The sequence below is a fragment of the Schistocerca nitens genome, chromosome 6 (assembly GCF_023898315.1).
Source record: "Schistocerca nitens isolate TAMUIC-IGC-003100 chromosome 6, iqSchNite1.1, whole genome shotgun sequence".
Lineage (NCBI taxonomy): Eukaryota > Metazoa > Arthropoda > Insecta > Orthoptera > Acrididae > Schistocerca > Schistocerca nitens.
This window is the reverse complement of record NC_064619.1, coordinates 223,230,899-223,258,516: the sequence shown is the minus strand read 5'-3', so window position 1 is coordinate 223,258,516 and position 27,618 is coordinate 223,230,899. Positions and strand designations below refer to the sequence as shown.

At 44.8% G+C, this 27,618-nt stretch overlaps 1 protein-coding gene across 1 annotated transcript in view; it reads left to right on the top strand.

Moving 5' to 3' along the window:
* Nucleotides 1–27,618, top strand: part of LOC126263293 (uncharacterized) — a 279,569-nt gene that overhangs the window by 34,262 nt on the left and 217,689 nt on the right. Inside the window, exon 2 of the mRNA XM_049960379.1 lies at nucleotides 17,732–17,808. Within this exon, the coding sequence (XP_049816336.1) occupies nucleotides 17,732–17,808 (77 nt within the window). The remainder of the gene's footprint in view (nucleotides 1–17,731; nucleotides 17,809–27,618) is intronic.

The window sequence follows — 27,618 nt, the reverse complement described above, 5'->3', positions numbered from 1 at the left end:
CTAATTCACGATATAATCACACAAAATTTCAACAGACGTTCGTACAATCGTGTTCTTCAGGGAAGACGGCATTCTGGTCAATGACAATGTCAAACGGCGTAGTCTTTACCGGACAGTTCCACATCCACAGTCGGTATGTATAGTCACAGACTGCGCAGTATGGCAGAAAGACGCCTGTCAGAATCTCTGTGGTGGAGGACCATAAGAATGGAAGCAGGACAGTCGCAAACTGATAAGACCCGAAGACTTAATGTGACTCGCCCTGTTGATTCTCAGATGCAGCGACAATTTATAGAGATCGAAACAGTATCCCGAAAACACCAGGGCATGGCCAACCACGTGTGGTATCAGAGAACCATTATTTGACCGTAAGGGCACGACTGTACCGCCTTAGTGCTGCGTGTCAACTATCATCCGACCTCGCAGCATCCACTGGACGAGTTGTATCGAAACAAAAGGTGTACAGAAGGCTTCGGCAGAGTCGCGTGTATTGTCGGATACCTTCTGTATGTGCCTCTGGTACGTCTGCACAGAAGGGAACGTCCAGAGTAGCCACAAACAAACCACCTGGGCGGGCGAATAGTGGGGCAATGTTCTTTCCAGAGATAAGTCCCGATTTGGTCTGTCGAGTGATTCTCGACGCATTCGCATCTGGAAGGAACGTGGAACACTATTTCGAAATACAAACATTGTGGAAAGATCCAGATATCGAGGAGGCTCCTTAATGGTGTGGCCAGGGATTATGTTGACAAACTCTCACCTCATGAAAATGTACGGGTGAGTTTGCAAAGTTTAACTTCTGTCCGGTATCGAGATCTTGGGACCTCAAGTGCGGTTGTTGCGGGATGGTGTGGGCCTACACTTCGTACTGATCGACGATAAAGCTCGACCTCATAGAGCACGGGTGGTTGTTTTCTTGGAAACGGGAGATAGTGCATGCATGGCGTGGCCTGTTCGCTCTCCCGATCTGAATCCCATAGAGTATGTCTGGGATGCCCTACGAAGACAAGTTGCATCACTTCAGCAACCACCAACCACTCTGACTTCTGAGGAGCTCTGCAGGAAGAATGGGTGTTACTGCCTCAAGACGTTGACGTCATTCACAGCATGCCCAGTCTTTGTCAAGTTTGTATTGCTGCCAGAGATGGTAACACCCTAGGCTGAACTCATTAACCAGTTGTCGGAATGTATATGCAAATACGTTAAGTTGGAAAAAACGAAAGTTTTTTGTCTACCGTTATGCATCTTGCAGTTCTTTACGTTCTGTTCTTCACATTGCATCTACTTTACTGTCTTCTGTTTACACTGATTCGTGGCAAAATAAACGCAACCTTGCAAAATTTCAGTTCATTGCTTTTTGTGTAAATGCTCACGCTCTAACCCCCTCCCCCATCCATCTCCTCCCTCCCTCCCACCATCGTACTACACAAGTATAGATGTAAAAGTAATCCGGCGACTTAGTCTGGATATGGTAGCGTCACACATTGACACACGGAATGGGAAGATTTTGGTGTATTTTTCAGACGACATTTAAGACGGAGCATTCTCGGATTGCAAAGAGAAATCTGATGCAACCTATTAAGAGGAATTTTTCGGCGTTTACCTTAGTCGATTTAGCGAAGCTACATAATACATACATATGGATTGTTGGGTAGGTGTTTGAACCGTGGTCGTTACGGTGGATGTCTAGTGCCCTAATCAATGTCAACTTTTTTCTCTTATTTTCCTTCCTAAGGCAGGACTGGCTGTTTAAGGTACACCACATTGTAGACGTAATTGCAGCCAAATCGAAGTAATTTGAGTTTCCCATTGGGAATATATTTCTCGACTGCCACATTTAATTTTCAATCGACAAACAGACGGTAAGAATTCACAGCGCTTCGGACAAGACATAATTCGTGGCCACTCCGCTGTCTCCTCTCTGGACCTCAGAGCGGGAAGAAGGGAGGCGAAGTGCCCGTGACGATGTCCAGCTAGTGTGAGTGTAATGGGCTGTATGTACATGCAGCGGCAGCTGCAGAGGTGTTCTGCTTTCTCGGAGAAAGAAGCTGCCGTCGTATTGGCTTTCTCCTGGCCTTTCCCTTCCTTCTCCGTCCAGACACATGGCGCCCAGTTCGTAGATACCAGCCCACAATTAAGTCCAACTGGTGTGCTCAGATCTGGTGCAGTTCAGAACCTAACCACTGTTGTCTGCGCCGTGTCAGCTCTGTCGCCATAACTGACTCAGATGTCAGAATGTACAAAGCAAATGTTATACACAGGTACGTACATTTATTTCGGTACTGGGATATTAAACTTCGATCTTTGTTGAATGCCACCCTCTTGAAACTTGCCTTCTCTTTACGTTCGCTAGACCTGAGTGGCTGAAAGCCCTCTTCACGTGGTATGTGAACGTGGACGTGGATCAGGACGAAAAATGTGACGTCCCAACGGGAAATTTCACGTTTCTAAGCATTTACGTGCATAAAAATCGAAGTGCACTTTGAAAATTCATAGCATTTCACCAGGCGACGTTCACTACATGACTGAAGACAGCAACCAGGGATAAATTCTTAGGGATAGGACTAAAGTTTTTATTTCAATGGGAACCTTTTGGTTTCGCAATTATCTATTTCATGCACATACAACCTTGCGGTCTTTCACAATTACGTTTAGGATCAGTGTTGCCCTCTGCTGGAAGTGCGACAAACTTTCAGACGGTAGTCAGTCTCGTCACATTTTCTGAGAACGTATCGGGGGTACTATATTAGTGCTCTTGCTGTGCAGCGTCGTAGTTGAAAATTGTTGGATGAGGCGTCACGTATACGGTATCTCAAAAATTGCATCCTGTGATGTCACGTGACCTCGGATGCCAATGGTGCCTATCAATCCTTGAGGCAACTCACTGTTCAGAAACGCTCATACATCCAGACGCCAGTGCTGTTTTGCTGCGTCCTACTAGAAAAATGCAATTTTCGGCATGTTCTCGCAATGGTGGAAGGCGAGATACCCATTAGATCCAGTGAACTAGCGAGATTTCTAAAACCACCCGATAGAAGTCTAACGGTAATCACGTCAGTCATCAGCTTAAAATTAGTACCAAGGTAAACCTCTGGTTCAGATTCGTAAGTTCAGATTAGTTTCTATCGCGATAAGGTCTAGCGATAAACATTAATCTCCTTCGAACACCACCCTATAAGACCCGTCGTATTTCAGCTACGTGCTTCGGAACTCGAACCAGTGAGATACCTGGTCGGTTTCTACGTCACAATCGCGAAATTGGTGTCTCGGTTATAGAACCTCGTAGAGTTATCAACAATCACAAATTTCTTAGTTTCTCATTTGATTAGGCGAGCGTCATTTTACGCCAGTAGCTGTTCTGTAGCAATATCTGATAGTTCCGTCAGAGCCAAGAGTACTGTGACGATGCCAGAGCCGACGTATTTTCATCCTTGGGAAAGGTTTTGCGGTATTTCGACCTTTACATCGTTGAACTCGTCTGCTGATACACCGAAGGACTTGGTAGAGAGCCAGTTGTAGGTTAAATGGATATTGGCAGCGTAATATTTAGTCCAGTGGTCGGACCTTGGAATCAGGTGATTTGGTTTGCTGCTGGGCAATGAGCAATTGTCAGTAGACTTATGTCTAGGTAATACGATAGGGGTGACACTGTCATCTAAGCATAGGGAACACAGTACCCCACTCGAACACCGTGTAACAGCGTATAGACATAATGTCCTCAATTCCCGAGGAAGAGTGCAAAAAAGTTCGGTCAGGTATGCCATATCCAGCTGACACACTCCGTAGAGCTATCAAATTATGGGGCTGATGACTGCTGCGTATGCGTGCAGTGTTGTGAATATGGCTGTAGACATCCAGGAAGGTGGGAGTGTGTACATCCTTATTATGAATATGTTGAAGAGACTATACTTGGTCGTCGAGAATGTCAAACATCCTGGTTCACATTGACGGTAACCTTAATGAGTGGGTCCAGGTCGTGGTACGGCAAGAACGCCAAACATCACAGAACCACCTCTAGCCTGATTTTCCCCCCTTTTCCCCTACACATACTGCGTATTAAATCTCGCTGGGCCATCGGTGCACTAGACTCTTTTCATAATATGAAGAGAGACAAATTCGAGACTCATCGGACAACTGTAGACCCCTCCATTCAGCTAAAATACCGCTCCTGTGCTTGACACATTGAAGATGTTAATCTTCATGCGATGCAGAATGTACCTCAATCCACATGACCATGCAGTAGATACTAGACTCCACGTGTTCATGAACCGGAACTCTACAGCAGCAATTACTGTCGGATTTGATACTGATATTTGACAGGACACTATTCTCTGGTCCCTGTCGGCTAGAATATTCTTAAGTCCACTATTCTGATGCAGCAACGTTACGTGGCTGCACCATTATTAGGTGCTTCGGGCAGTCAGCTTTGATACGCGAACAAACCGGGGGCCTCACTGTCTGGTAATGGGCAAGTCCAAACACGGTTCTCCTTTCTGCCCCGTAGTAATTTATACACGTCGACCCCAGTTACGACGCTGATGACATAAAACTGCGTTGGCCCGCGGACACACACTACACTGATAAGACTTCAGTCAGCAGTGGGTCAGATGACTACGTGGTACGATCTACAGCGCTCTAAAGCGACCAGTGGTCTTGTAAGTGGGCCGATTTTTTGCCAGTAAGCTTAAGTTAGAATTTCCGTGAAAAGAATTTGACTCCGTAGAATTATTGCTCTATCAACGATGTAGCGCGATCGTGTGCTTAGCGCACATCTACAGAGAACTGCGAAACAATATGGACGTGCATTCAGGCATCCTGCGGATTCGACTCTTAAGTCTACTGAAAGTGCAGCAGCAATTAGTTATGTATCGGCTAGTTAAAATGTATTTTACATATATTAGCACTGTCCGATGTAACACTGTCGAAGTGTAAAACCACATTCTCGTTCCACAGAAGACGGGAAAAGGGAAGCAGTGAAACAGTGTAACACGTGTATTGCTATAGCGCTAAAGTTACTTTCCACAGAATATCTTACAAAATTTGGCATTGTCAAATTGGAAAACGCGGAGTATTTTGAAAAATAATTTTCATAATTATCTTGGTCGCCTGATTCGACTCGCAGCAGTCGTTACCAGAACCTGGGTCGTGTTACGAAAGTAAAGTCGGTCACCTAATGCCAGTCTTAAAATTTCATTTGATCTAGATGAGAGCTAATTGACCGTGATGAGACTAACTATTCTATGTTCCATAAATCCTGTGAACTAAACCAATGCCAAGACTAAAATGCTTTTTGTAACTCGTGTATACGTGATGGTCTGAACAAAGCAAGTGGTGGTAATTCGGAAAACGCTGTATGATAAATGAACCGCCCAAACTTACTGTATAACTGTGTTTTTAACTAACTTCGATCAAATGATTGTCAAACCTGTAAACAAGCTGTCCTGTGAAACTGTTGTGCGGTAGAATGATCAGTGCTACAATGCGTGACGGCGCAATACGGACTTGCAATTACAACGCACAAGCTAACGGGATAAAATTTGTACATAAATTACTAAACGAATTTTGAAACAATAAATCACAAGCGTTTCCACAAATCTGCTGTGGCATTATATACTCAATCTGACCAAGCAAACTCCGAACACTGAATATTACACACGCAGGGAGCAGTGTACTGTGAAATAACTCTGCGTGTGGAATGAAATTTGAAATATTTACCGAAACAGAACCCGATGATAATTTCTAAAATCAACAACGTAGAATGATATCACTGTATCCTAACTGTAATGTAACTGTTCCTAACAATATTTTATGGCATGCATCGCAGCAGTAAGCACGCCAAATGGAAAGAAAAGCTTTGTGCAGTGCAAGGACAAGCAACTATCATAAGCAGCTCAAGCTTCAGTCACTGTGTTCCTTAAAGTGCAATGCGGCGACAGTCAGAAAATATTAAATTCTTCTGTGAGAGAACGATGGAATTTCAACTTGCAAACGGAAACTTAATTTACCCTTAAACTATATTACGAAAACTGATCATTTTTCAACAATCACAATGATCTTTACAAAAATTATCCTTTGTATCATTAATTTCATGGCAACTAAATTGCTGAAAATAGTAAAGGAGAGGTAAAACATAGTGCAAGCCATGTGAACTGTTAACTTACCCTCGTGTGAACAATGGACTCACTAACCAAAACTTAGAGAATTTCATTAAAACCTTCCGTTATTCAAATACAACTATGGGCAAGAAAGCAATGCAGTAACATTCTCATAATCTTCCCTTGTGAATTATGATTTCGTAAAGACAAATTAGACAATTCGTGCTTCTGTATCTTCGCGCTCAGCAACCTATGTCCACCCGCACACAGGGGAAAACCCACATCGCCATCCACCTCAGATTTAATGGTAAGATGGCCCAGTGGATAGCCCGACGAAAACTGAACAGAGCAAGCATGAAAAAACAGAAAATGTAACGAACTGCGAAAAAGAAGCAAAACAGCGAAAGGTCAAAGCTCGAAAGTGCGACATCTAACGAATTTGAACAGCAACGGCGTTGTGGTAGTGTAGTCAAGATATTGAACTGAAAAGCGGGCGATCAGTGTTCAAATCTCCCTCGTGCTCCATATTTTTCACAAAATTATGAACTTTAGGTTATTGACATGTATGTTCTTCTATAGTCTTGGCAGTTGTATTTTTCACTGGTTATAGAATGAGTCGTGTGGTAAGAATACACTACCGTCGCAAGTAAATGTGGTGAACAGTGAGAGCAGGCGAGATGCCGCGTAGACCTCTCTCAGTAATGAGAAAAACAAACGGGTGTGAACCGTGTTACAACAATGGAATTAGTAAAAACTTCCAAAACAGAACGCAAGAGTAAAGTGGTACTTGGGTAGACACAGAGGTGTGGACGTCTGGACGTAGCTTCCTTACACCTCAACTGTTGCAAACGGACGTTGCAGGCACAAATCTGAATACAACAGGCACGTAAATGATGGGGCGGGCAGTTTATAATTTTGTGGGGAAAAAATGGGGCACGAAGGAGATTCGAACAAGGATCCTCCCCTTCGCTGTCAACCACCGTGACCACATGACGACGCCGTTGCTACTGAAACTCGCTAGATGTTGCACATCTTGCACCCTTCACTGTTTCTATTTTGCTTTTTTCACAGTTCAATACACCTTCCTGTTTCTATGCTTGACGTATGTTCAGTTTTTGACGGCAATCCACTGGGCCCATCCACCACTAAATCTGAGGGTCGTGCGATGGGAGTTTCCCTATCAGTAGCACAGCAAACACCTCTAACTCCTCTTAGAATCCCCACAGCGACGACAGCGCTACTGGCAAAGATCACTTTGTAATTAAAACTTCTGTGGAGTAATACATAATCGAAAAAGTTACAAAAATGTTTAGTGTGCAAATATGAAATGTGACAGTTAGTGAAAATGTAAAGCTCACATCACTTGCCCTTAAAACCAAAAATGAAACCTTAAAATCTTAGCAACACTGTACTGGTTCCGGTAATGACTCAAGATTCGCAAACGACTATGTTGCAAGCCCATTCAGTGCGATCAAGGCAATTGTTAATAAGAGTTTACAAAAGTACGTATTCCAAGTGGTACGAAATGGAATACCACTGCATAACTTTTAAATCCACTTTTCTACTAGTTAAGTGCGAGATTGCGCGTTTTTCCATCCACATATGACCCTTGGGTGTCACTTGGATTATGTAGGCTGCACGACAATGTGACGCAATCACACATTAAGAATACTTTCTTTCTGGTGATGCCCTGATGTCGAGACTATAAAGTTTATGAAATGAAGTGTTTCCTGGACTATGACCTGAGTGTTCTTAAAGATCCTTGGGCTTAAATTAATACTTGATAGCGAATAGCAGATGTTTACGACGCGGAAAATTCCAGATGCGTTTCGTAACACGCGGAAATTATGCCTCGGGGAAGTAGGCTAAGACGTCAGATGCTTCGCCGGATGCTACTGAATAATGCCGCGCCAATGAATAAATTCTAGTTACGTTAGCAGGTGGAGACCGTCTGGAAAGGTGCCGGTTGTTTAGCTGTACGCGGCCTGAGAATATTCGTCAGCTGTGTCAGAAACAATTGCTGTTTCTCGTAGATTAAGAAATCCGAAGAAATGTTATCTTAGCCTTATTTGATCGCGAGTCTTCCAGGTCTCAGTTAACGCAAGAGTGTCTTAATAACAAAGCATCTCACAAGAACAATGTACAAAAAATTGAAAAGAAAATTGATACGTTCAAGATTGGTGTGGCACCAGGAAAAGTAGCTATAGGTAGTTCTGCCGTTGTACTTGATAAAGTGACACGTTCATGGGATGTTTTTGATCTACAAAATTGTGAAAAATGTTTCACACTCTGAAAAATAAGTATAAGCTGCATGGAAAGACAGACAACACATACCCGAGAGGTAAGAGGGAGTAATGAGAATGGAAGACAATGACTCAGATTAAAAACGTAACACAGCTGCAGTCTTTCACCCCCTTTCGATTAATCCATACACCGAAAAAGCAATGGCGAACATTAAAAGGTACAAAAGGGTTTAAAATTCAAAGCAAAAGGATATAAGCATTCGCTGCTGACATTCCTATCTTCAGTGAGAGATAAATTATGGGACGTGTTGGTTGGAATTAAGTGTAATAAACACACAATGGTTTAGTCTAAATTGAAGAAAGACGAAATTAACTATTAGTAGCAGATATGATTAGCAATTATCAGAACTGGTGACCACAAAGTAGAGAAAATTCTGCTACCTTACAAGGAAAACATGAATGAATCGAGGACGTTAAAAGCAGACTAATAGAGGGTCTTTGCCTGGCTTAGCGTCGAACACAGGTCTTAATCTGAGGGAGGAAATATTTGAGAACGTAGTAAATTTGCAGCACAGCTTTGCATGGACGTGAATTATGGACTTCCCTCGTGGACTAGTGTGCTTAGCGCCGCTACCTCTAGATCACGGAGTCCCTAGTTCGTTTCCCGGCCAAGTTGGATATTTTTCTTCGCTGGGGGACTGGATGTGAAGCACAACATAATTTAATCTCATATACATAGCAGACGTGGAACTCGCCGAAGTGGAGTCAAACTTGCACGGACGGAAAAATCCAGACGGGGTCTCAGACACATACGATCGTATCATTGACTGCCGCGAAGTCGGAAAAGAGAATCGAAGCGTCTGAAAGATGGCGCTATTTAGATGGCGCTAATTCTAAAGATGAACACTAATGCCTGTTTGTCGTTTTACCTGTCTCAGAGAAAAGCAACTCTAATCATTTACGTACCTGCTGGTTGTGTGTACATGTACGAAGTTACATCTACATCTGCCCACGTATTAGGTGCTTAACTTTGTTAGGTAGCGTAATAATCACTGACATTTTCACTGGTAGCTTGAGGTACATGGCATTCGTGTGTGAATTATCTAAAAAAAAATTTTCTGTAGCACCCATCGTACGGTTTCACGACCGGTGTTTACTTCATTTACAATAGAGGCCTTGGCCTAGGTATAAAATTACCCCCAGACGTTTCTTCTGACTGCCGCAGACATCGGAGTTAAAGCTATCGCTAAAGATCTCTTTCGCAATGGAGAGGAAACGTTAAGAAACAGTTGTATACATCGACCACGGCGTTAATCCGAAAGCTTTAATTGAAGTTAAATGAAATTTGTTAATATAACGTTTTACTTCAGTGCGATGAGCATTTTCCATCAGGATTTGAATATAGAGGAAAAGGAATCACAAAATCTCATGCGACTTAAAGGCGTGCACGGGCAATCGGTGGCGCAGTCTCCGCTGAAGACAGCGATAGAGTTCGGAATCCCTGCCTGGTAAGTTTCTCTCTCCACAAACGTCGAAGTTTGTTTTGAAAGGTCCTGTTGTCATTTTAGATTCTAAATACTATTATAGCATAACACTTCACAAAAACTTCTGGTGGCAGAGTTGCCATACACGTACTAAGAGTCAATCAGCGGCAACATGGGACAGTCACATACTCGTACAAGTACGATACGGAGGCTTGTCGGACAGTTTACGGTTTCCCGCGGCAGGAGGAAAGGCTCGGTGCCAGACGCGCCTTGTCCAGCTGGTGGCAGCTACCACTTTCCAGAGGCCGTGCCAGACGGAGCTTTCTCCATTGCCTCCCGGCTGGAGAAAGGAGTTGCTCCAGCGAGCGCTCTTTCCGTGTCCACCGGTTCGCCCGACAGACGATGAAAATCACTTCCGTATTATTAAAGTGATCGATGCGATGTCTTTCACCGAGGAAAAGTTACCTGACGGGAGCTTCGTTTCGGACACGACCATCCAGAAACAAATTTTCTGCATAAACTGTGGCGTCCGCTTTCTCAGAATTTGAATTTTATTTGAAACGTCCCCTTAGAATAATTAATGAATTACTGTGCTGGTAAACCTCTTAAATTATTTGATATTCAAACAGCTAAGCAAAACTGAACGTACTCAGACATTTCTCTCTTTACTTAGTCTGATCATCACTAAACTGCCACAGAATATTTTTATCGCAACGCAACTTGACTTTCAATAATCCCTACAAAAGAATGGCCCTGACTAACAATAACCTATACCTTTCATGAATCACTTACCTCACAAAAATCTTAGTTACTCGAACTACTGCAATACAGCGAGCGCCAAAACTGCCAGCGAAATAAGATTTAAACTACTGAAGGCACTAACTACTGAAAGGCATACATAGCAAATGAAAGATTTTGATAGAGAACAAACAATGTATTTACCTTAATAGTGTTCAAAAATCATTATATATATATCTCAGTTCATGACATCCAGTCTTACAATTTTACTGTCTCTGATGGACACACGTCCAGATCATCCGCTCTCAAAACTCCATCTCTCTCTCTCCCCACTTCCACCACTGCTGGCGGCTCACCTCCAACTGCGCAACGCTATGCGCTGTTAACAGCCAACTGCCCAACACTACAATAGCAAATTCCAACAATGCAAACCAGCCACAGTCTTCACACAGCACAGCCAGTGATTTTCATACAGAGCGCTACGTGGCGTTACCAACATAAAAATCTAAACAGCCTACTTACATATTTCATGGAAATAATTTTTTTTTTTTGACGATGGACCACGCTTTCAGCACAAGCGCACACGTTCCGGCGCGTTTGAACAGTCGAGCGTGGTTAACAAAATCGCGGAAAAGAATACTATCTACTGTGCATAAGCCACTTCAAAGCGTGTGGCGAATAGTACTTCCAGCAACACTATCCCTCTCGTCTCTTCCAAAATAAGACAGGTCTGTGTACCAAAATACTCAAAATATCACTTAACAACGAAAATTTTGGCGGAGCTAAGATTCACGCTGTTCAAAAAATCTGACAAATTTATTCTTGACACTAAAAGTAGATTTGGGCAGTAAAACACAATAGTCGAATAGAGGATGTGGAAAGTAAACTGGCAGTATCGAGAAAACATTTCACGAAAAACGACACGCATTTTGTCTCAGAAGGGAATAGAAGCCTTCGGAACATTGTGTTCCAGCAGTTTTCTACAAGTTAAAGAGGTTCTATTAATAAAGAGATGCTGAATCGACCTGAGGTCGAAAGAGTTTTATGGAACAACTTAGCTTACAGCAGTGATCGGGTGATAACACATCTTGCGGGCTCAGGGAATCGTAACTCGGTGGTCGATGCATGGAGAATAAAGATTCTAGAAGGGAGCGGGTTACATGTGTAGCACATCTACAGAAAAAGGTAACGTTTGAAACTAGATGAGCTGTCTTGTTTCTCTACGGGAGCTAGTGCACTGACGCCCAATCCTTTTTGGCAGCCGGTCATTTGAGTGTCGTTCCTTCATCTCATTATAAGACTCAGTATGCGTTTAAAAAAAAAAGGGAAAGCTAGAATTACTGTACCCAGTAAGAACGTATCCAGCGTTTGAGGTAGATATCGAATGAGTGGAGGTTGAGGGCAGGGAGATACGGGGCCTTCTGACGGTGCTGGGGGGGGGGGGGGGGGGGGGGGTGAAGAGGTGATAGTTCCGGGATTTCACAGCAAATAGTTCTGTATACACTTAGTACTACTCATTGTCCATAACATTTTCCACCTGACACTGAATTAATTTTTCTTTACGTGGAAGCAGCTGCGTCCCCTCATACACGTACGTCTGTAGCATACAAACCATTTTTAGAACCTTCTATAAAAATATAACAATTATTAACGGAAAGCCATGAAATGCTTCTAACGAAATTTCTATCGTGGCACGTATTTAGTTCCAATAAAGTGCATATTGATATTTTAAGAACTGAAAAATTTTGGCCTCATCAGGGACCAGTAATATTAGAAATTCGACCTGATGAAATTGGTGAAACGAACGAAAGCAGCATCAACGAAAGGATTCCAGGCGGACGGACAGCTATTTGACTTATTCAAAGGATCAACAGCTCTTCCTCAGTAGACATTCTCTTCCAAAATGCTGACTACCACGTCTGAAAGAGAGGACCAGCGTATATGTAGTTATCACACACACACACACACACACACACACACACACACACACACACACACACGGTATTCGTTTTTCAAAATATTCAGCAGTTTACCCTCTGTGAAAAGCTTTACTGCAATCCATATAATAGCAATAAAGGGGTCAGGCAAACGTTTTATATTTTACCGACAGTTTTTAATTTATAATTAGCTGACATTGTGAGCTAAGGAACAGAAACATTTCATAGAGGATAATCTCAAAGGAAGAAATTTTATTAATGTAGTTGCCGACAGTGACTATAACTTACAAAAACCTCTGCACGAACTGCATTAAACAGAAATGAAACATAACGTTGGCATATTGACAAAACTAAGTCAACGGCATTTCAAGGCTCGCGACTTTTAGATTTACATTCGTATTAGAAAACGAAACTAATAAGCCCGCAAATATCTTATTCTTGGGCTGTGACATAAAATATCACAGCGAAGTTGATGCTGATGTGTGGCACCACACTGAGGGGAAAGGTACGAAATGACACAGTACCAACATTCTGTACAGTTAAGACAGTTCTCCGTGGACTACATGGAACTGAAAAGTGGGCTATGAACTCCAGAACACGCAGTATATCCAAACCAATCGAGCTGAGATTACTTTGAACAATCTAGTGAATAACAAAGAGATTGATTAAAAACTGGTCATGCGGAACAATATGGGCATTTACAACTTAAGATTAAGGGACATAAATAAGAGTGGCAAGAACAATGAGAATCCGTCGTGAACGTATCTGAAAATAACTGCTACAGTACATCCCGAATCAACTAGCAGTAGAGGCAGAGGAAGATTTGATTTGAGCAAAAACAGGCAAACGTAATGAAGGAACAACTGTGCCGAAGGAGAAACAGTGGAACTGGAACGAGGAATATAATCACCCGAAAAAGGGAGATAGAGAAGGGAACGAGATTGGCCTGAAGGGGAACGGTGAACCAACCGGTCCTTCGAAGTCGCTCTGTCCTACTGGTCAGTATAGTGAACCGTTCCTTCGGAAAATTTCTTTTGTAAACGGCCTACTACTACGGTCAAGTGCCTGTGTGTAGTATAGTTGTTTGAGACTATGGTAATCAAGAATCGAGACATCCATGATTTCATTCTGACCAGGGACGGGAGAAAGATACCGGTATTGTAGTTATGAATATCCGGTATTTTTACATTTGTTTGGTCTCCGATAAAAGGTACTTTCAGTTCTTAGTAATAACGGGGTAAAAACCGGTATGCTTGCCATAGCAGTAGTACTAAATTTTTGGTTTTCGAAAACTTTTTAAACGCGTAATGTGTGTTCGTAAAATTTCCATTGGTTTTTAGATTTTATTATAGAACCTGGGAAAAGCGATCAACCCTACTTTAATAACAACGGCAACTGTTAGAAACTGACAAGAAACGCAAAGAATCGACAGATAACTGCAAAGACAACACTGTACTTGTTGGCGCGAGGCGCGGTTGGGGGGGGGGGGGGGAGGTGGGACGTGCATTGTGAAAAGACATGGTCTATACGGCAGTTTCTCGCTGTCGCCCTCTGACATGAGTATTATTAACGAAATGGCACCGTCTGTCATTGATGGAAGTATTTTACGAAGCGCAGTAACGATGAAGTACAATGTTAAATTTGCTTCAAAAGATTAAAAACTGGACGTGGCACACTGAACTCGCTCCAGGAGAACACATTTACAACGTTTCTTGAAACAGAAGGTAGTTTTGATATACCTATGTTACTGATGTGCTATAAACTTCGGATATTAACTGAACCCTTAATTGCCGACCGGGGTGGCCGAGCGGTTCTGGGCGCTACAGTCTGGAACCGCGAGACCGCTACGGTCGCAGGTTCGAATCCTGCCTTGGGCATAGATGTGTGTGATGTCCTTAGGTTAGTTAGGTTTAAGTAGTTCTAAGTTCTAGGGGACTGATGACCTCAGATAAGTCCCATAGTGCTCAGAGCCATTTGAACCATTTTGAACCCTTAATTCTGTGGTTGCTTAGCGCTGAAATATACCTCTCAGAAGTGATTATGCAGGGAAGTAAACACGTGACTCTCCGCAGTCTTCGCTGGAGAAAGATTTCTGCTGCAGCCTCAAATCGATCGTGATGTCCTACACCTTCGCCTTCATTACAACTTTCCAGTGTGTGTTCGCAGTCTACGTTTATTGCTGGATGTAATCGCAACAAAAAAAAAACAACCAGAAATCGATTATTTCAGAAGATGATTACTTTGAGCGGTTTAACGGCCTTGCTGCACTGGATACACCGGTTCCCGTGAGATCACCGAAGTTACACGCTGTCGGGCGTGGTCGGCACTTGGATGGTTGACCATCCAGGCCGCCATGCGCTGTTGCCATTTTCGGGGTGCACTCAGCCTCGTGATGCCAATTGAGGAGCTACTCGACCGAACAGTAACGGCTCCGGTCAAGAATACCATCATAACGACCTGGAGAGCGGTGTGCTGACCGCAGGCCTCTCCTATCCGCATCCTCATCGGAGGATAACACCGCGGTCGGATGGTCCCGATGGGCCACTTGTAGCCTGTTGATAGTGGTTTTAAGAAGTTATACTGGAAGCGAAAAGAATCGGTGTAAGTTTTCAGCAGTAACCACCGTCCCCAATTCAGACTCATCCAGAAAAGTCATAAAATTGAGACCTCTCTCGGGATGCCTTAAAGAAAGAGTCGCGATTCGATTGGATGCGTAGGCACGTTGGCGGAGTGGAAAGGTATGCGAAGCGATGCACGTGTGGCGTAGAGTTGAGAAGCTGGCGATGGCGGCGTGACGTCTGGGCGTGGTGGGTGGCAGGTGCCCTGCGTGGCGTGGCTCGGCGTTCCCACGACGTGGGAGTGCAGGACGCTACGGCCGGAGGCGCTGTCTGAGTCAGGGCGGCGGGCCGAGGCGTGGGAGCCGGCCTGTGGCCGCGTCTGCAGCCGCCGTCTGCACGGCGTCTGCGCGTGACCCGACCGTGCCGCAACCCGCTCCAGGGTCGCCCATCACCGACCGGAATAGAACACAAATGAACAGAGCGCGCACGTGCTGCTGCTCCTCCGTTCTGTCGAACGTCAGAGTAGTAGGGATGCTAGGTCTCAATACAACAGCCTCAATAGACATCTCTGTTCACTTAGCAGGAACAGTGGTCGCCTACCCACACATTTTGTTTGAGCGTTGCTATACTACCAGTACAGTAACACCACCTACCTACTACCCGTTATGTCCACATTTGTCATGGATAACACAGGCGATGCTATGGAAGCAATGAGGCCTTTGTAGGTCGCTGCAGGGAGTTGGCACCACATCTGCACACCCAAGTCCCTTATTCCGGGGATGGGGGCTACGAGCACTGACGCAACGTTCAATCACATACCAGATGGTGTTCGGATCTGGCGAGTTGTGGGCGCCAGCACATCAATTGGAATTCGCCACGGTGTTCCTCGAACCACTGTCACATTACTAGTCTCGTGACATGACATACACTACTGGCCATTAAAATTGCTACACCACGGAGATGACGTGCTACAGACGCGAAATTTAACCGACATGAAGATGCTCTGATTTGCAAATGATTGGCTTTCCAGAGCATTCACACAATGTTGGCGCCAGTGGCCACCCCTACAACGTGCTGACACGAGGCAAGTTTCCAACCGATTTCTCATACACAAACAGCAGTTGCCTGGTGAAACGTTGTGGTGCCTCGTGTAAGGAGTAGAAATGCGTACCATCGCGTTTCCGACTTCGATAAAGGTCGGATTGTAGCCTATCGCGATTGCGGTTTATCGTATCGCGACATTGCTGCTCGCGTTGGTAGAGATCCAATTGCTCTTAGCAGAATATGAAATCGGTGGGTTCGGGAGGGTAACACGGAACACCGTGCTGGATCCCAACGGCCTCGTATCACTAGCAGTCGAGATGACAGGCATCTTACTCGTATGGCTGTAACGGATCGTGCAGCCACATCTCGATCCCTGAGACAACAGATGGGGACGTTTGCAAGACAACCATCTGCACGAAGAGTTCGACGACGTTTGCAGCAGCATGGACTATGAGCTCGGAGACCGTGGCTGCGGTTACCCTTGACGCTGCCTGACAGACAGGAGCGCCTGCGATGATATACTCAACGACGAACCTGGGTGCACAAGTGTCAAAGCGCAATTTTTTCGGATGAATCCAGGTTCTGTTTACAGCATCATGATGGTCGCATCCGTGTTTGGCGATACCGCGGTGAACGCTCATTGGAAGTGTATTAGTCATCGCCATACTGGCGTATCACCCGGCGTGATGGTATGGGGTGCTATTGGTTACACGTCTCGGTCACCTTTTGTTCGCATTGACGGCACTTTGAACAGTGGGCGTTACATTTCAGCAGTTTTACGACCCGTGGCTCTACCCTTCATTCGATCTCTGCGAAACTGAAGGTTCTTAAATTTGCAAGGGGGAGATATCGGGAGATACTCAGTGGTAGCATATGAGGCAGCGTACCAGCCAAAAGCGTATGTGCAGGAAACTTTGCGTCGATTTTCGTCTTATCGTGAATGTCCAGCCATTGTACTGTTCACTATGGATGGCACAAAGAAAAAAAATTACGTTAAAAGACGACAGTGACATAGTTTGAGTATAGGTCAGAAGCAGAATCATGGTCTCGTGTCGCGTTCACCAGTTGCCAGTTATCAAAATAGGCGTCAGGAAAGGGTATTCGGCAACCAAAGTTGCCTCAATCATTATAGAAAATCCTGAAGTCGTACAGAAACGGAGAAATGTAAGATGATTGATAACTGATGATAGATGACGTATGAAACCTGATACCCTAGTGCATTCTTTTCACGCTATTTCAGGACGTAATTTACGCTACCCAGTTTGTCTGCGAATCTTGAATACAAAATTCCTTTTGAGTCAAATTTGGTTCCTCTCATTCTTATGACTACGGCACGGCCCTTCCTCTTCACCTACATGCCCATGATAGGCTTTGAACATGGGAGTCGACTCAGATACTTAAAAAGGCCACACGGTTAGGTATCGCATTCTTTTGACTGTACCTGTTAGAGGTGGTGACGAGCAGGCAAGAATTCCTACTTTCTGTAAACTGCTCACAGTTCTGCTTTGTATTATTTATATTTATATAATTTATATTCATGAGCATCAGATTTTTAAGACAGATTAAAGCTGGCGGCTTTTTCGACTAAAGGAAATTCGGAAGCAGCATTTGTGACACCTGTTTTCCTTTCAGTTTCAGGAATCGGACAGCGTGAATTCGCCGAAACAAACACGCTTTTGCTCCACGGGCAGTTCCAGGTTGCGGCAGATGTAAGTAAAAACATTTGTGCGTATAAATTAGGCAAATGAAAACGGCACACTCCGCTGCAAATCGACCTGACCCCGCTACCTCACCTTAACTTCCGGGCCTGGCAGTTCCTTATGTAGATGCTTCCGCAGTGATTTCCGTAATTCATGAATACTGTCCGCATCTTCAAAGGGTGGCTAATCATTTGAGCATAGCGGTATCGACGTGCGACTCGCGAAAGGTTGGGCTAATGAACTGCCTCAGGTAGCAGACTATGTTAAACAGCTGTTGATGGGGCAAACAGTTATGACCTTCACTGGCGGTAAAAATTTCTTTCGGCTGCGATATGACACTTCAACCACATGCTGAAGAAATAAGCAGCATATACCTTCACTTCGCTAAAATGTTCTCTTCACGATTTAAAGCCATACTGGCTGTTACACGACCGTTACTGTTCGTTGAAATTCATAAACACGTTAACATTGCAAAGTGTTCAAATATAACCTATTTATGAAAAAAGAAATAAAGCGTTTGATACGAATAGACAGTAGGTGAGATGGGCTGCGTACCGCCTGCCGAGAATGAGCTTTAACCCATAATGGAGATAGCAACAGACCAATACATTAAGTAAACTAACACCAAAAACGTAATGATTCTCGTTTAATCTGCGGTTGCTTTCATTGTCTTAAAATGCCACAGCAGTAGAAGAGTGATATGCAACAAGACAGCAGGTGATGAAAATAATTACTTCATGCGTTAGCCACAGACTAATAAACTGTTTCAAGCACAAGCAGATCACTGCATATTCCAAGACAGCTAACTAGCACGAAAGAACCTGTGTCTGTCCCTATAACCTTTTACAGTATTGCCATTTCTACTCCATATTACACGTCGAAATACGTTGCAATATTAAATCATCCAAGTAATTTTGCTACGGCCTGTGACTGGTTCACAAAATTTTCCTCTGTCTTGTTAGCTAATTTAGCCAACAAAGCTCGTCAGTGCTTTCTCAAAAGTTCGGCAAGTACGCCAAAGCTGGAGCTTTAAAGGCAGATCTGGATAAAAACCCTTTGAAACGAAAGTAATATTTCATTAAATTTTTTCACCACTAGACTACACTAAAAGCGAGTGGAATGTTTTTCATGATCCTAAACCGTCTATCTTCTCAAATCTGTAACCTCTAAACATTGTTTCTGCTTCCTGGATACTTGGAAAAAGATACTGTTAAAAGGATTGTACCTGAATTTGTGTAAGCAACATAAAATTTATCACGACACTACTATATCGAGCAAAATCAGATGAAAGTGCGAACGCCCTTCTGCCTTACTTCCACTCGCTAAGTCTACTACCAGAACAAGGAACTAACCTTCGTTGGTGTCCTTTAGCCTGCAGAAGCGTAACCTGTGATCTGAAGATGACAGAACTTTTCTGAAACTAGTGATCAGGATATATATCAACAACGATCTCACCAATAAAACTTTTTTTACGTGGATACAGACATAGCTCTGCTTCTGACAATGTCAAATAGTTACATTGTTTAATTCTGACCCCTTTGATAATACGAGTACTAATCTAAGAAATACTGCTCAGAGAATGTATCTATATGCTCCATCTCTTTCTTATGTTACTTTGTTATACTTTCGGTGGCGAAGTGATAAACTAGATAAACATAGATTAACAGATAACGGGACTCATCTTTTCATTGCACGAAAATGTCAGAATACCCATGGTTGTCGCTAAACCCATAGAGCTATACAGTGTAACAGGGGATGAGAGTCTCCCACATATTCGCCCTGAGGACAAAGGGAGCTAATTTTGCCACAACGCACATTCTAGATCTCTTTCTGTCACATCCCAGTCACTTCGATCCTCTCATTCTTCAATAAAATTTCTCCAGTAACCGTCAAGTGATGGTACTCCTGTAGACCTTTGTTCAGCTGTTATGCAGTTTAATATCTAAGCAACGAGAAGAGGCTCCTAATCAGCAAGTAGCTCGTTTCAGCTTTGCATCGATGTAAAACCATCTCAGACATTGAGAACAGGTTCTATTGTTAGCTATCCCTAATGACATAGGCTTCAATGGTATTTACTCCATTGAACGTTAATCATCTTCCCAATATCAAACTGTGGCAGTAAGTTGTAATCACTGTTCTTATTGCTACTACATCGGCAGTTTTGAGTAGATTGCTGCAGCACATGGTGGCTTCCTTCGCTTTAACCCCACTAGCCAACAACTGGCAGCGAGGTAGGCGAAGCAATCACCAATCGTCTTCCAATTAAAAGGTCACCGAAAATTACTGCACCACATGTCAAACTGGATCAAGTCAGGCTTCACTGCGAAATGTCCAGGAAAAGACTCCATCTGATTTGATTTCCACAACTGTGATGACCGCTGCAGCATGAAGAGTGGAGTGGCAATAATTGTGGCTGTACTCGAGCATTGGAATCAGGCAAGGTGATCATGGTTATTCTGCGGCTTCCCGCGGACGATGCAACCATATCAAAACTACAGGAAGACGTTGAGAACCTAGAGTTCGGGCTGCTCACCGTGGTACACCTGAAATCTCCGGAAAACGGGAGAGGACGAACCACTCCGCTGGTCATCGCCACGGACACTCCAACTGGAAGTTGGTCGGCCTTACCACGGTGTTGATAACAAAGTTCACAGCAGACAACTTGAAGCTGAGGGGTGGATCGCCACCGTCCTTCAGGCATCAACGCGTCGTATACGTGGCACGCCAGTGCTCAATGCCTCACGTCTGCTGTAAGTACAATGGCTGCCGCAAAAGTCGACAATGCACCTTGAAGCGGGAAGAGGAGCCAACGTGATCGAACTGTGGTCGAAAACAAGTTATTGTGGCTGCGAGGAATTCGAAGCAGCTTTAGTTCAACATTGAATACCCTACAGGATACCACAGAAGCCCACAACAGCAATACTCAGACCTTGGGCTGCGCCCCAACCAGGGACGAGACGCCAACAGTGCGGCTATGATTCTTTTATTTTAGACAGCCTTGGCTACTTCTGCAGCTATGAGGCGCAACCAGAAAGTAAGTTTACCTATTTCTAAAAGCAAATACAACATTATTACTTGAAAAATTGAATTGACAATGGGTGCAGCAATTTTTGAGCTACACTCATGCTCATAAATTAAGGATAATTGCAGAATGTGGTGCAACACAACGTGGCACTACACTAAACTGGCGCTAGTAGCATAGGCACATAGGGAACACACGACACAGATCTGTAAGTCCATAGTATTGGTGATAAGTTGAGAAAACCATCCCGAAACACATGTGCTACAAAACATGACTGTTTCCTGCGTATGTAACCCGACATCAATAGCAGATATGATCACCATGCACACGTACACAGGCCGCACAACGGGTTGGCATACTCTGGATCAGGTGGTCGAGCAGGTGCTGGGGTATAGCCTCCAATTCTTGCAACAGTGCCTTTCGGAGCTCCTGAAGTGTCGTAGGGGGTTTGAAGATGCACAGCGATACGTCGACTGAGAGCATCCCAGACGTGCTAGATGGGATTTAGGTCTGGAGAACAGGCAGGTCACTCCATTCGCCTGATATCTTCTGTTGCAAAGGTACTCCTCCACGATGGCAGCTCGGTGGGGCCGTGCGTTATCATCCATCGGGAGGAAGGTGCGACCCACTGGAGCCCTGAAAAGGCGGACATACTGGTGCAAAATGACGTCCCGATATACCTGACCTGTTACAGTTCCTCTATCAAAGACATGCAGGGGTGAACGTGCACCAATCATAACCTCACCCCACACCATCAAACCATGACCTCCATACAGGACCCTTTCAGGGACAGTAAGGGGTTAGTATCTGCTTCCTGGTTTAAGCCAGATGAAAACCCGACGAGAATCACTGTTCAGACTATACCTGGACTCGTCCGTGAACATAACCTGGGACCAATGTTCCAATGATCATGTACTGTGTTCTTGACACCAGGCTTTATGGGCTCTCCTGTGACCAGGGGTCAGTGGAATGCACCTTGCAGGTACCCGGGCGAATAAAGTGTCTTCAGTCGTCTGTAGACCGTGTATCTCTAGCCAACTGTTCCAGTGGCTGCGGTAAGGTCCCGCGCAAGGCTACCTGCAGTAACAGTGGCCGTCAGCGAGCACTGGTGTTGTGAGATATCGGTCGTCTTGTGGTGTTGTACACGGTGGACGTCTCGTACTGTAGCGCATGGACATGTTTCCTGTCTGCTGGAATCGCTGACATAATTTCAAGATCACACTTTGTGGCGCACGGTGGGCCTGTGCTAAGACCTGCTGCGTTTGACCAGCCTCCAGTCGCCCTAGTATTCTACCCCTCACAACGTCATCAATGTGTTCTTTGAGCCATTTTCAACACAGTCACCATTAGCACGTCTGAAAACATCTGCAAACTTAATCGTTGCACCGTACTCTGACGTGCACCAACACACCTCTGCGTATGTAGACTGCTGCCAGCGCCACCGTGCGACGACCGCAGGTCAAATGCACCGCATGGTCATACCCCGAGGTGATTTAAACCCGCAAACCGCCCACCAGAGCCTTGTTTCACCATATATCAGGGTTACCGACAGTCGCCAAAAGAATTGACATTTGTCATGTCATATCGTGGGATCAATTGTGGTATTCCTGTGTCGTAGAAGTCTGCCGTCTGTGAGTTGAACGAGCGTGTGACAGTTTTCAGATCTTCGTTTTCAGACCCCTGGCCAGAGGACAAGAATTTCTTGAGGTCTGGGAAAAGATGTAAATTGCTGGGAGTAAGATCAGGACTGTATGCCGGACGATTAGTTCCCCGTCGAACTTCTGCAAAACAGTTGCTGTGCACCGAGCCGTATGGGGAGGGGCAGTGTCTTGGAGCACCACAACGCCCGCAGTAAGCAGCCTCTTGTTCTGAACGCCAAGTCGCAGTTTCGGCATTGTTTGACAGTAACGGTCAGCATTCACTGTTTCACCTCTGGGTAAGAAGTCAGAGCAGAATGCCCTTCTTGTTCCAGAACACCGTGCACATCACTTTCTGTACTGACGCAGACTGTTTGAATTTCGTCTCGACCGATGACCCACTGTGTCGCCAATGCAGTGACCGCAGCTTGGTTTCCTGGGCCCGTGACGATTCTGTAGAGGAACTCGTCGCTGTCATGATACCGCGGCAGAAATGTCAGTGCTGCTCCAAAGTGTTCAGTTCTGTGCTCGGGTGTCAGGGCTTTTGGCACCCACCTGGCACACAATTTTCTGAACAGCACGTGCTTAATGACAATTTGACGTAGCAAGGATCGCCATATCTGTGTAAAACGCCTGTTGAGCTCCGCAATCGTCAAGCGACGGATGTCCAGGACGCACTGGCGCACCAGCTCAACCAGGAAATCATTGAGGGATGGTCACCAACTGCGCTCTTCATCGTGGACGCTTCGACGACCTCCGGAAAAAAAAACTTACTCCAGCGACGCATCATCTGTTTGCTCATGATGTTCTCCTCTTTGATCTCACGGAGTTAACGATTTCGGTGGGGCTAGTCCGCGGCTTGTGGTCTTGCGGTAGCGTTCGTACTTCCCGCGCACGAGGTCCCGGGTGCGATTCCCGCCGGGGTCGGAGATTTTCTCTGCCTCGATGTGACTGGGTGTTCTCTCTTTCATCCCCATCGACGCGCAAGTCGCCGAAGTGGCGTCAAATCGAAAGATTTGCACCAGGCGAACGGTCTACCCGACGGGAGGCCGTCGTCACACCATCATCATAATCATCATCATCGTTGGTGGCTATGTTTTGTGCGTTAAGGAACCTTATCACTGAGTGAACCAGGCACACGGCAGGAGAATGAATGAGACTCCATTTCGGGTCACTGCTGCAGCAACACTGGCACCAGGCGAGACCTGTCTAGCCAGCATTTGTTACTTCATAGATGTGTTGTATGTCTACTTTAAAGGAAATACAGGCGAACTTTCTGGGTGCGCCTCTTATATTGAATGCTGGAGCCATATGCTGCGTCATTTGCACCATCACGCCCAATATTCGTTCAAACATGGAGGTGACTGTGACGAACAAGCTGACTGTTAATCGGTTCTCGTGACATCGGCAGGCCTGTTGGACGACAGAGATGTAGCCATGCTATGCCGCTGTGACGGAGTGAATCTAATGGTTGAACGAAGAAATTGTCCACAAATTTGAGACAATCCCCTCCACATCCATGACCTTACATCCCCAAAAGTCAAAGGTAAGAGTGTCACTACGTGCTGTGACTACAGCCCATAGAGCACGAAGACAGCCCATTGAAAAGGGCGGGCAGCTATAGCGAGGTGGCTCGCACCAGAATGTTAGATGATGTCTAAAATATTTGTGACACACTCTCACCAGGCTCGCAGGCAGCATTGATATTACTCGAGGCTGAAACTGGCATCCAGAAATAACATCTTAAGGAAAATAATTGGTTTTACATGGGGCTTCCAGCGAAGAACATTAACAACAACGGGGTTGTCAGTCACACAGACTGCGCAGCAGAATACGCTTGTGTTTTCTGGTACAGGTCTCCCCTTGCAAAAAAAAAAAAAAAAAAAAAAAAAAAAGACCACAAAGCTCTGGTTAAAATGGCTCTGAGCATTATGGGACTTAACATCTGAGGTCATCAGTACCCTAGAACTTAGGACTACTTAAACTTAACTAACCTAAGGACATCACACACATCCATGCCCGAGGCAGGATTCGAACCTGCGACCGTAGCGATCGCGCGGTTCCAGACTGAGGCGCCTAGAACCGCTCGGCCACACCGGCAGGCCGACATAGCTCTGAACGAGACGTGCAGGTACAATTACCGGATGCCTGCGGAGCAAACCACTTGCCAAGGTGGCAGGTATTACTCCCCAAACACCCGTTTTGAGGTTGCTACCAGTGTGGAAAGAGCAAACCTGGTCCCCAAGAGTAACGATCCATTACGTGATTTTGTATCAACCGTCCACATGTTGAGGACCAGGAAACTGATCGTCAGAACCAGGAACGTCTCGTAAATGCCTTCATCCAAAGCGAGAATGGAAATGTGGAAAGCGTAAGCTATAATAGATTCTCAATGGCCTCAGTAATCTGAAAATCCTCCTCCTCGTCATCAAGAGAAGTGGACTACAGGGTGTTCTTTCGTTCGCCTACGCTCTGCGGTTGGAAGGTCCAGATGTAATCTCCAAAATGGGGATTTCCAATCGTCATTACCAACTGCGGCTGCGGAGAAGCCACACCTCAGAGTGGGAGTACGACTGGTTATGTTGCCCGCAAAGTGTTTCCACAGCCGCCAACCACAGAAGCGTCAGACGTGGCCACACCTCACATAAGATGGGCACGCACATGCCAGAAAGCACAAATTTCTGACGCAGACTGGCAGCCCGCATGAGCTGGATGTGCGGGACGGCCCACGACACAGCTGAAGCAAACCAAGCACCCACTGCGCAGACCATCAGGAGGGACGTAGACACCGTGGAGGGGGAGACTGCAGCAACGCTGAAGCCTCTGACCGCATCTGCTCCACGCCATCCAAAAGCGCTGCCGATGGTGCAAGAATGGCTGACATCTGCAGCCTGGTCGTCAGGGTCGCTTTCGTGTTCGAATGCATGGTGAACATGATTGAGCAAGTGCCGCAGCAGGTAACTGCTGTAATGAATATAGCTGTGGAAGCAGCAAAGTCGTCAGACGGTCAACAGAAGGCGGCACATTGCAACCACTCTGCGCGTCCACGTGCTGGGGCAGCGCGATAATCAGTCGGCCCACTTACCATCTCCAAACTACTATGCCTGTGCCAGATCACCAGATAATCACATGAAGGCATCCTCAACGAGAAGCCACAACCAATTACAAAGCATGTGAGGCACAGGACTTCACCGTTCTAACACACCAACAAGGGCATTCCGTGCAAGGTTCGCAGAAGAGCTGTGAAGTTTGGAAGGTAGGAGACGAGGTACTGGTAGAATTGAAGCTGTGAGGACGGGTCGTGAGTTGTGCTTGGGTAGCTCAGTTCGTAGAGCACTTTTCCCGCGAAAGGCAAAGGTCCCGAGTTAGTCTCGATCCGGCACAAAGTTTTAATCTGCCAGGAAGTTTCATATCACTGCACACTCCGCTGCAGAGTGAAAATCTCATTCTGCAAACTGTCAGATTTTTATGTCTTCACTTCAGAGTTGGCTTATATTCTATTCAGTCTGATCAAAAGCCCCATTTTCCTTTCTTTTAGGGTCTTTCCTAGAGGTATGTAGGTTAACCATCCATTTCTTGTGCCCCAATTCTTTCAATATCCTTCCATTTTATCCCATTTCCAATACTTCAATGCAAGATAAATCTTTTCCCTTACTTCAGAATTTTTCATTTCAGGTGACTGTGTCCTTCTTTGCTCTTTCTTGCCCAAGTCTCACTTTCGTATTTGTGCACAGGTATTGCCATTATTTTTGTACAATTTTGTCTGTATCTTACCGGTTTTCTTCGATCATGTATTGCGTATATTGCCACATCGTTTGAAACTTTACTTACTGCACACACAGCTTTTATAACTTAAGTGACATCTCAAGAGATGAAATTTCAACAGATTTTTTTGTTCGGCGTTATTTTAGAGCGCACTGGGTAGTTACCTTTAAAAAATAACTCGTTTTATTAGCTGATATTTCGAAGTTCTCCTGGTCAGTGCAATCGATATAGAGCAAATTGAAATCTTTCTCAGACTTCTTGCTGATGACCAAATTTTAAACAGTACAGTATTTGTTTCTAAGAATTAATTTTGTTCGTAGATCAATTTGTTTCCATTGTTAGCGTCATACTCGGTTAGGGACTGCGCCCGTATCGTACTCCTGTTTATTGCTATTGGTCCCGTTCTCTCTCTCTCTCTCTCTCTCTCTCTCTCTCTGCCTGTAGCAGTAAAAATTTCGTTAAATTAAACTTCCTGTCGCCTGTCTTAAATGTTATGGATGACCACGTCTTTCCAGTATGTTTCACAGCAAGTACATTTTCATTCTGTCTAAGCCTTTAACAACTTGCAAATGCGAGTCTCAAGATTATGTTCCCGTGTGTTTTCAGTTACCTGCTGAACTACTGTAGTATTTTCACTGCACCATCATCCTTTTAGAAAACAATTCTGTTCCTCCATTAAGATGTCGTTAGATATTCTTTTCAATGTACTAGTAGCTCATGACGGTAATTTATAGGCAGTATTCAAACGTACTCTTCTGTAGTTTTCACGAGCATTTATAGGTCCTTTTTAATAGTGATATTACTTCCGCCACTCTGAGTGTCTTGCATCATTTTTCATTTCCAGCATTCATTTAATAAATTCAACAGCCTCGGTTATACCATTAAATCGCATATTAAATGTCGGCATTGATACAATCAGGTCCTGCGCGTTTCTGTTAATCTCCTTTGTTTCTGGTAGTCTATATTCCAATACAACATTACCTCTACAATATTTTCCCTCGACAGGTCGTTAAAGTGGAAACTATTCCCGGTCTTCAAACATACGCCTTCTGTCAATTCTTCTAGTTTGCAGAGAACCCAGTTCTTCTCTAACACCACTCCTCGCACACAAGGTTTCTTGTCCTGTTTTCCTGAAGTCTGATTCATTTTGGTTCAACACTATGTTCAAGATACACATCTTACAGAACTCCTACCCTAACTTAGTCCCTATGTTCGTTACCAGCAGATTACTTCTGACTAGGGGTGCTCTGTTTGCCTGTGACAGTATACTGCTTATTTTCCTCATTTCTTCGAATGTTGAGTTACTTTGTTTCTAAGTTAGAATTCCGTCACTTCAAGCAGTATATGGTACCCGAGTTTCAAGTTAGTCTGTAATGCTTTTTCTGCTGCTCCTTA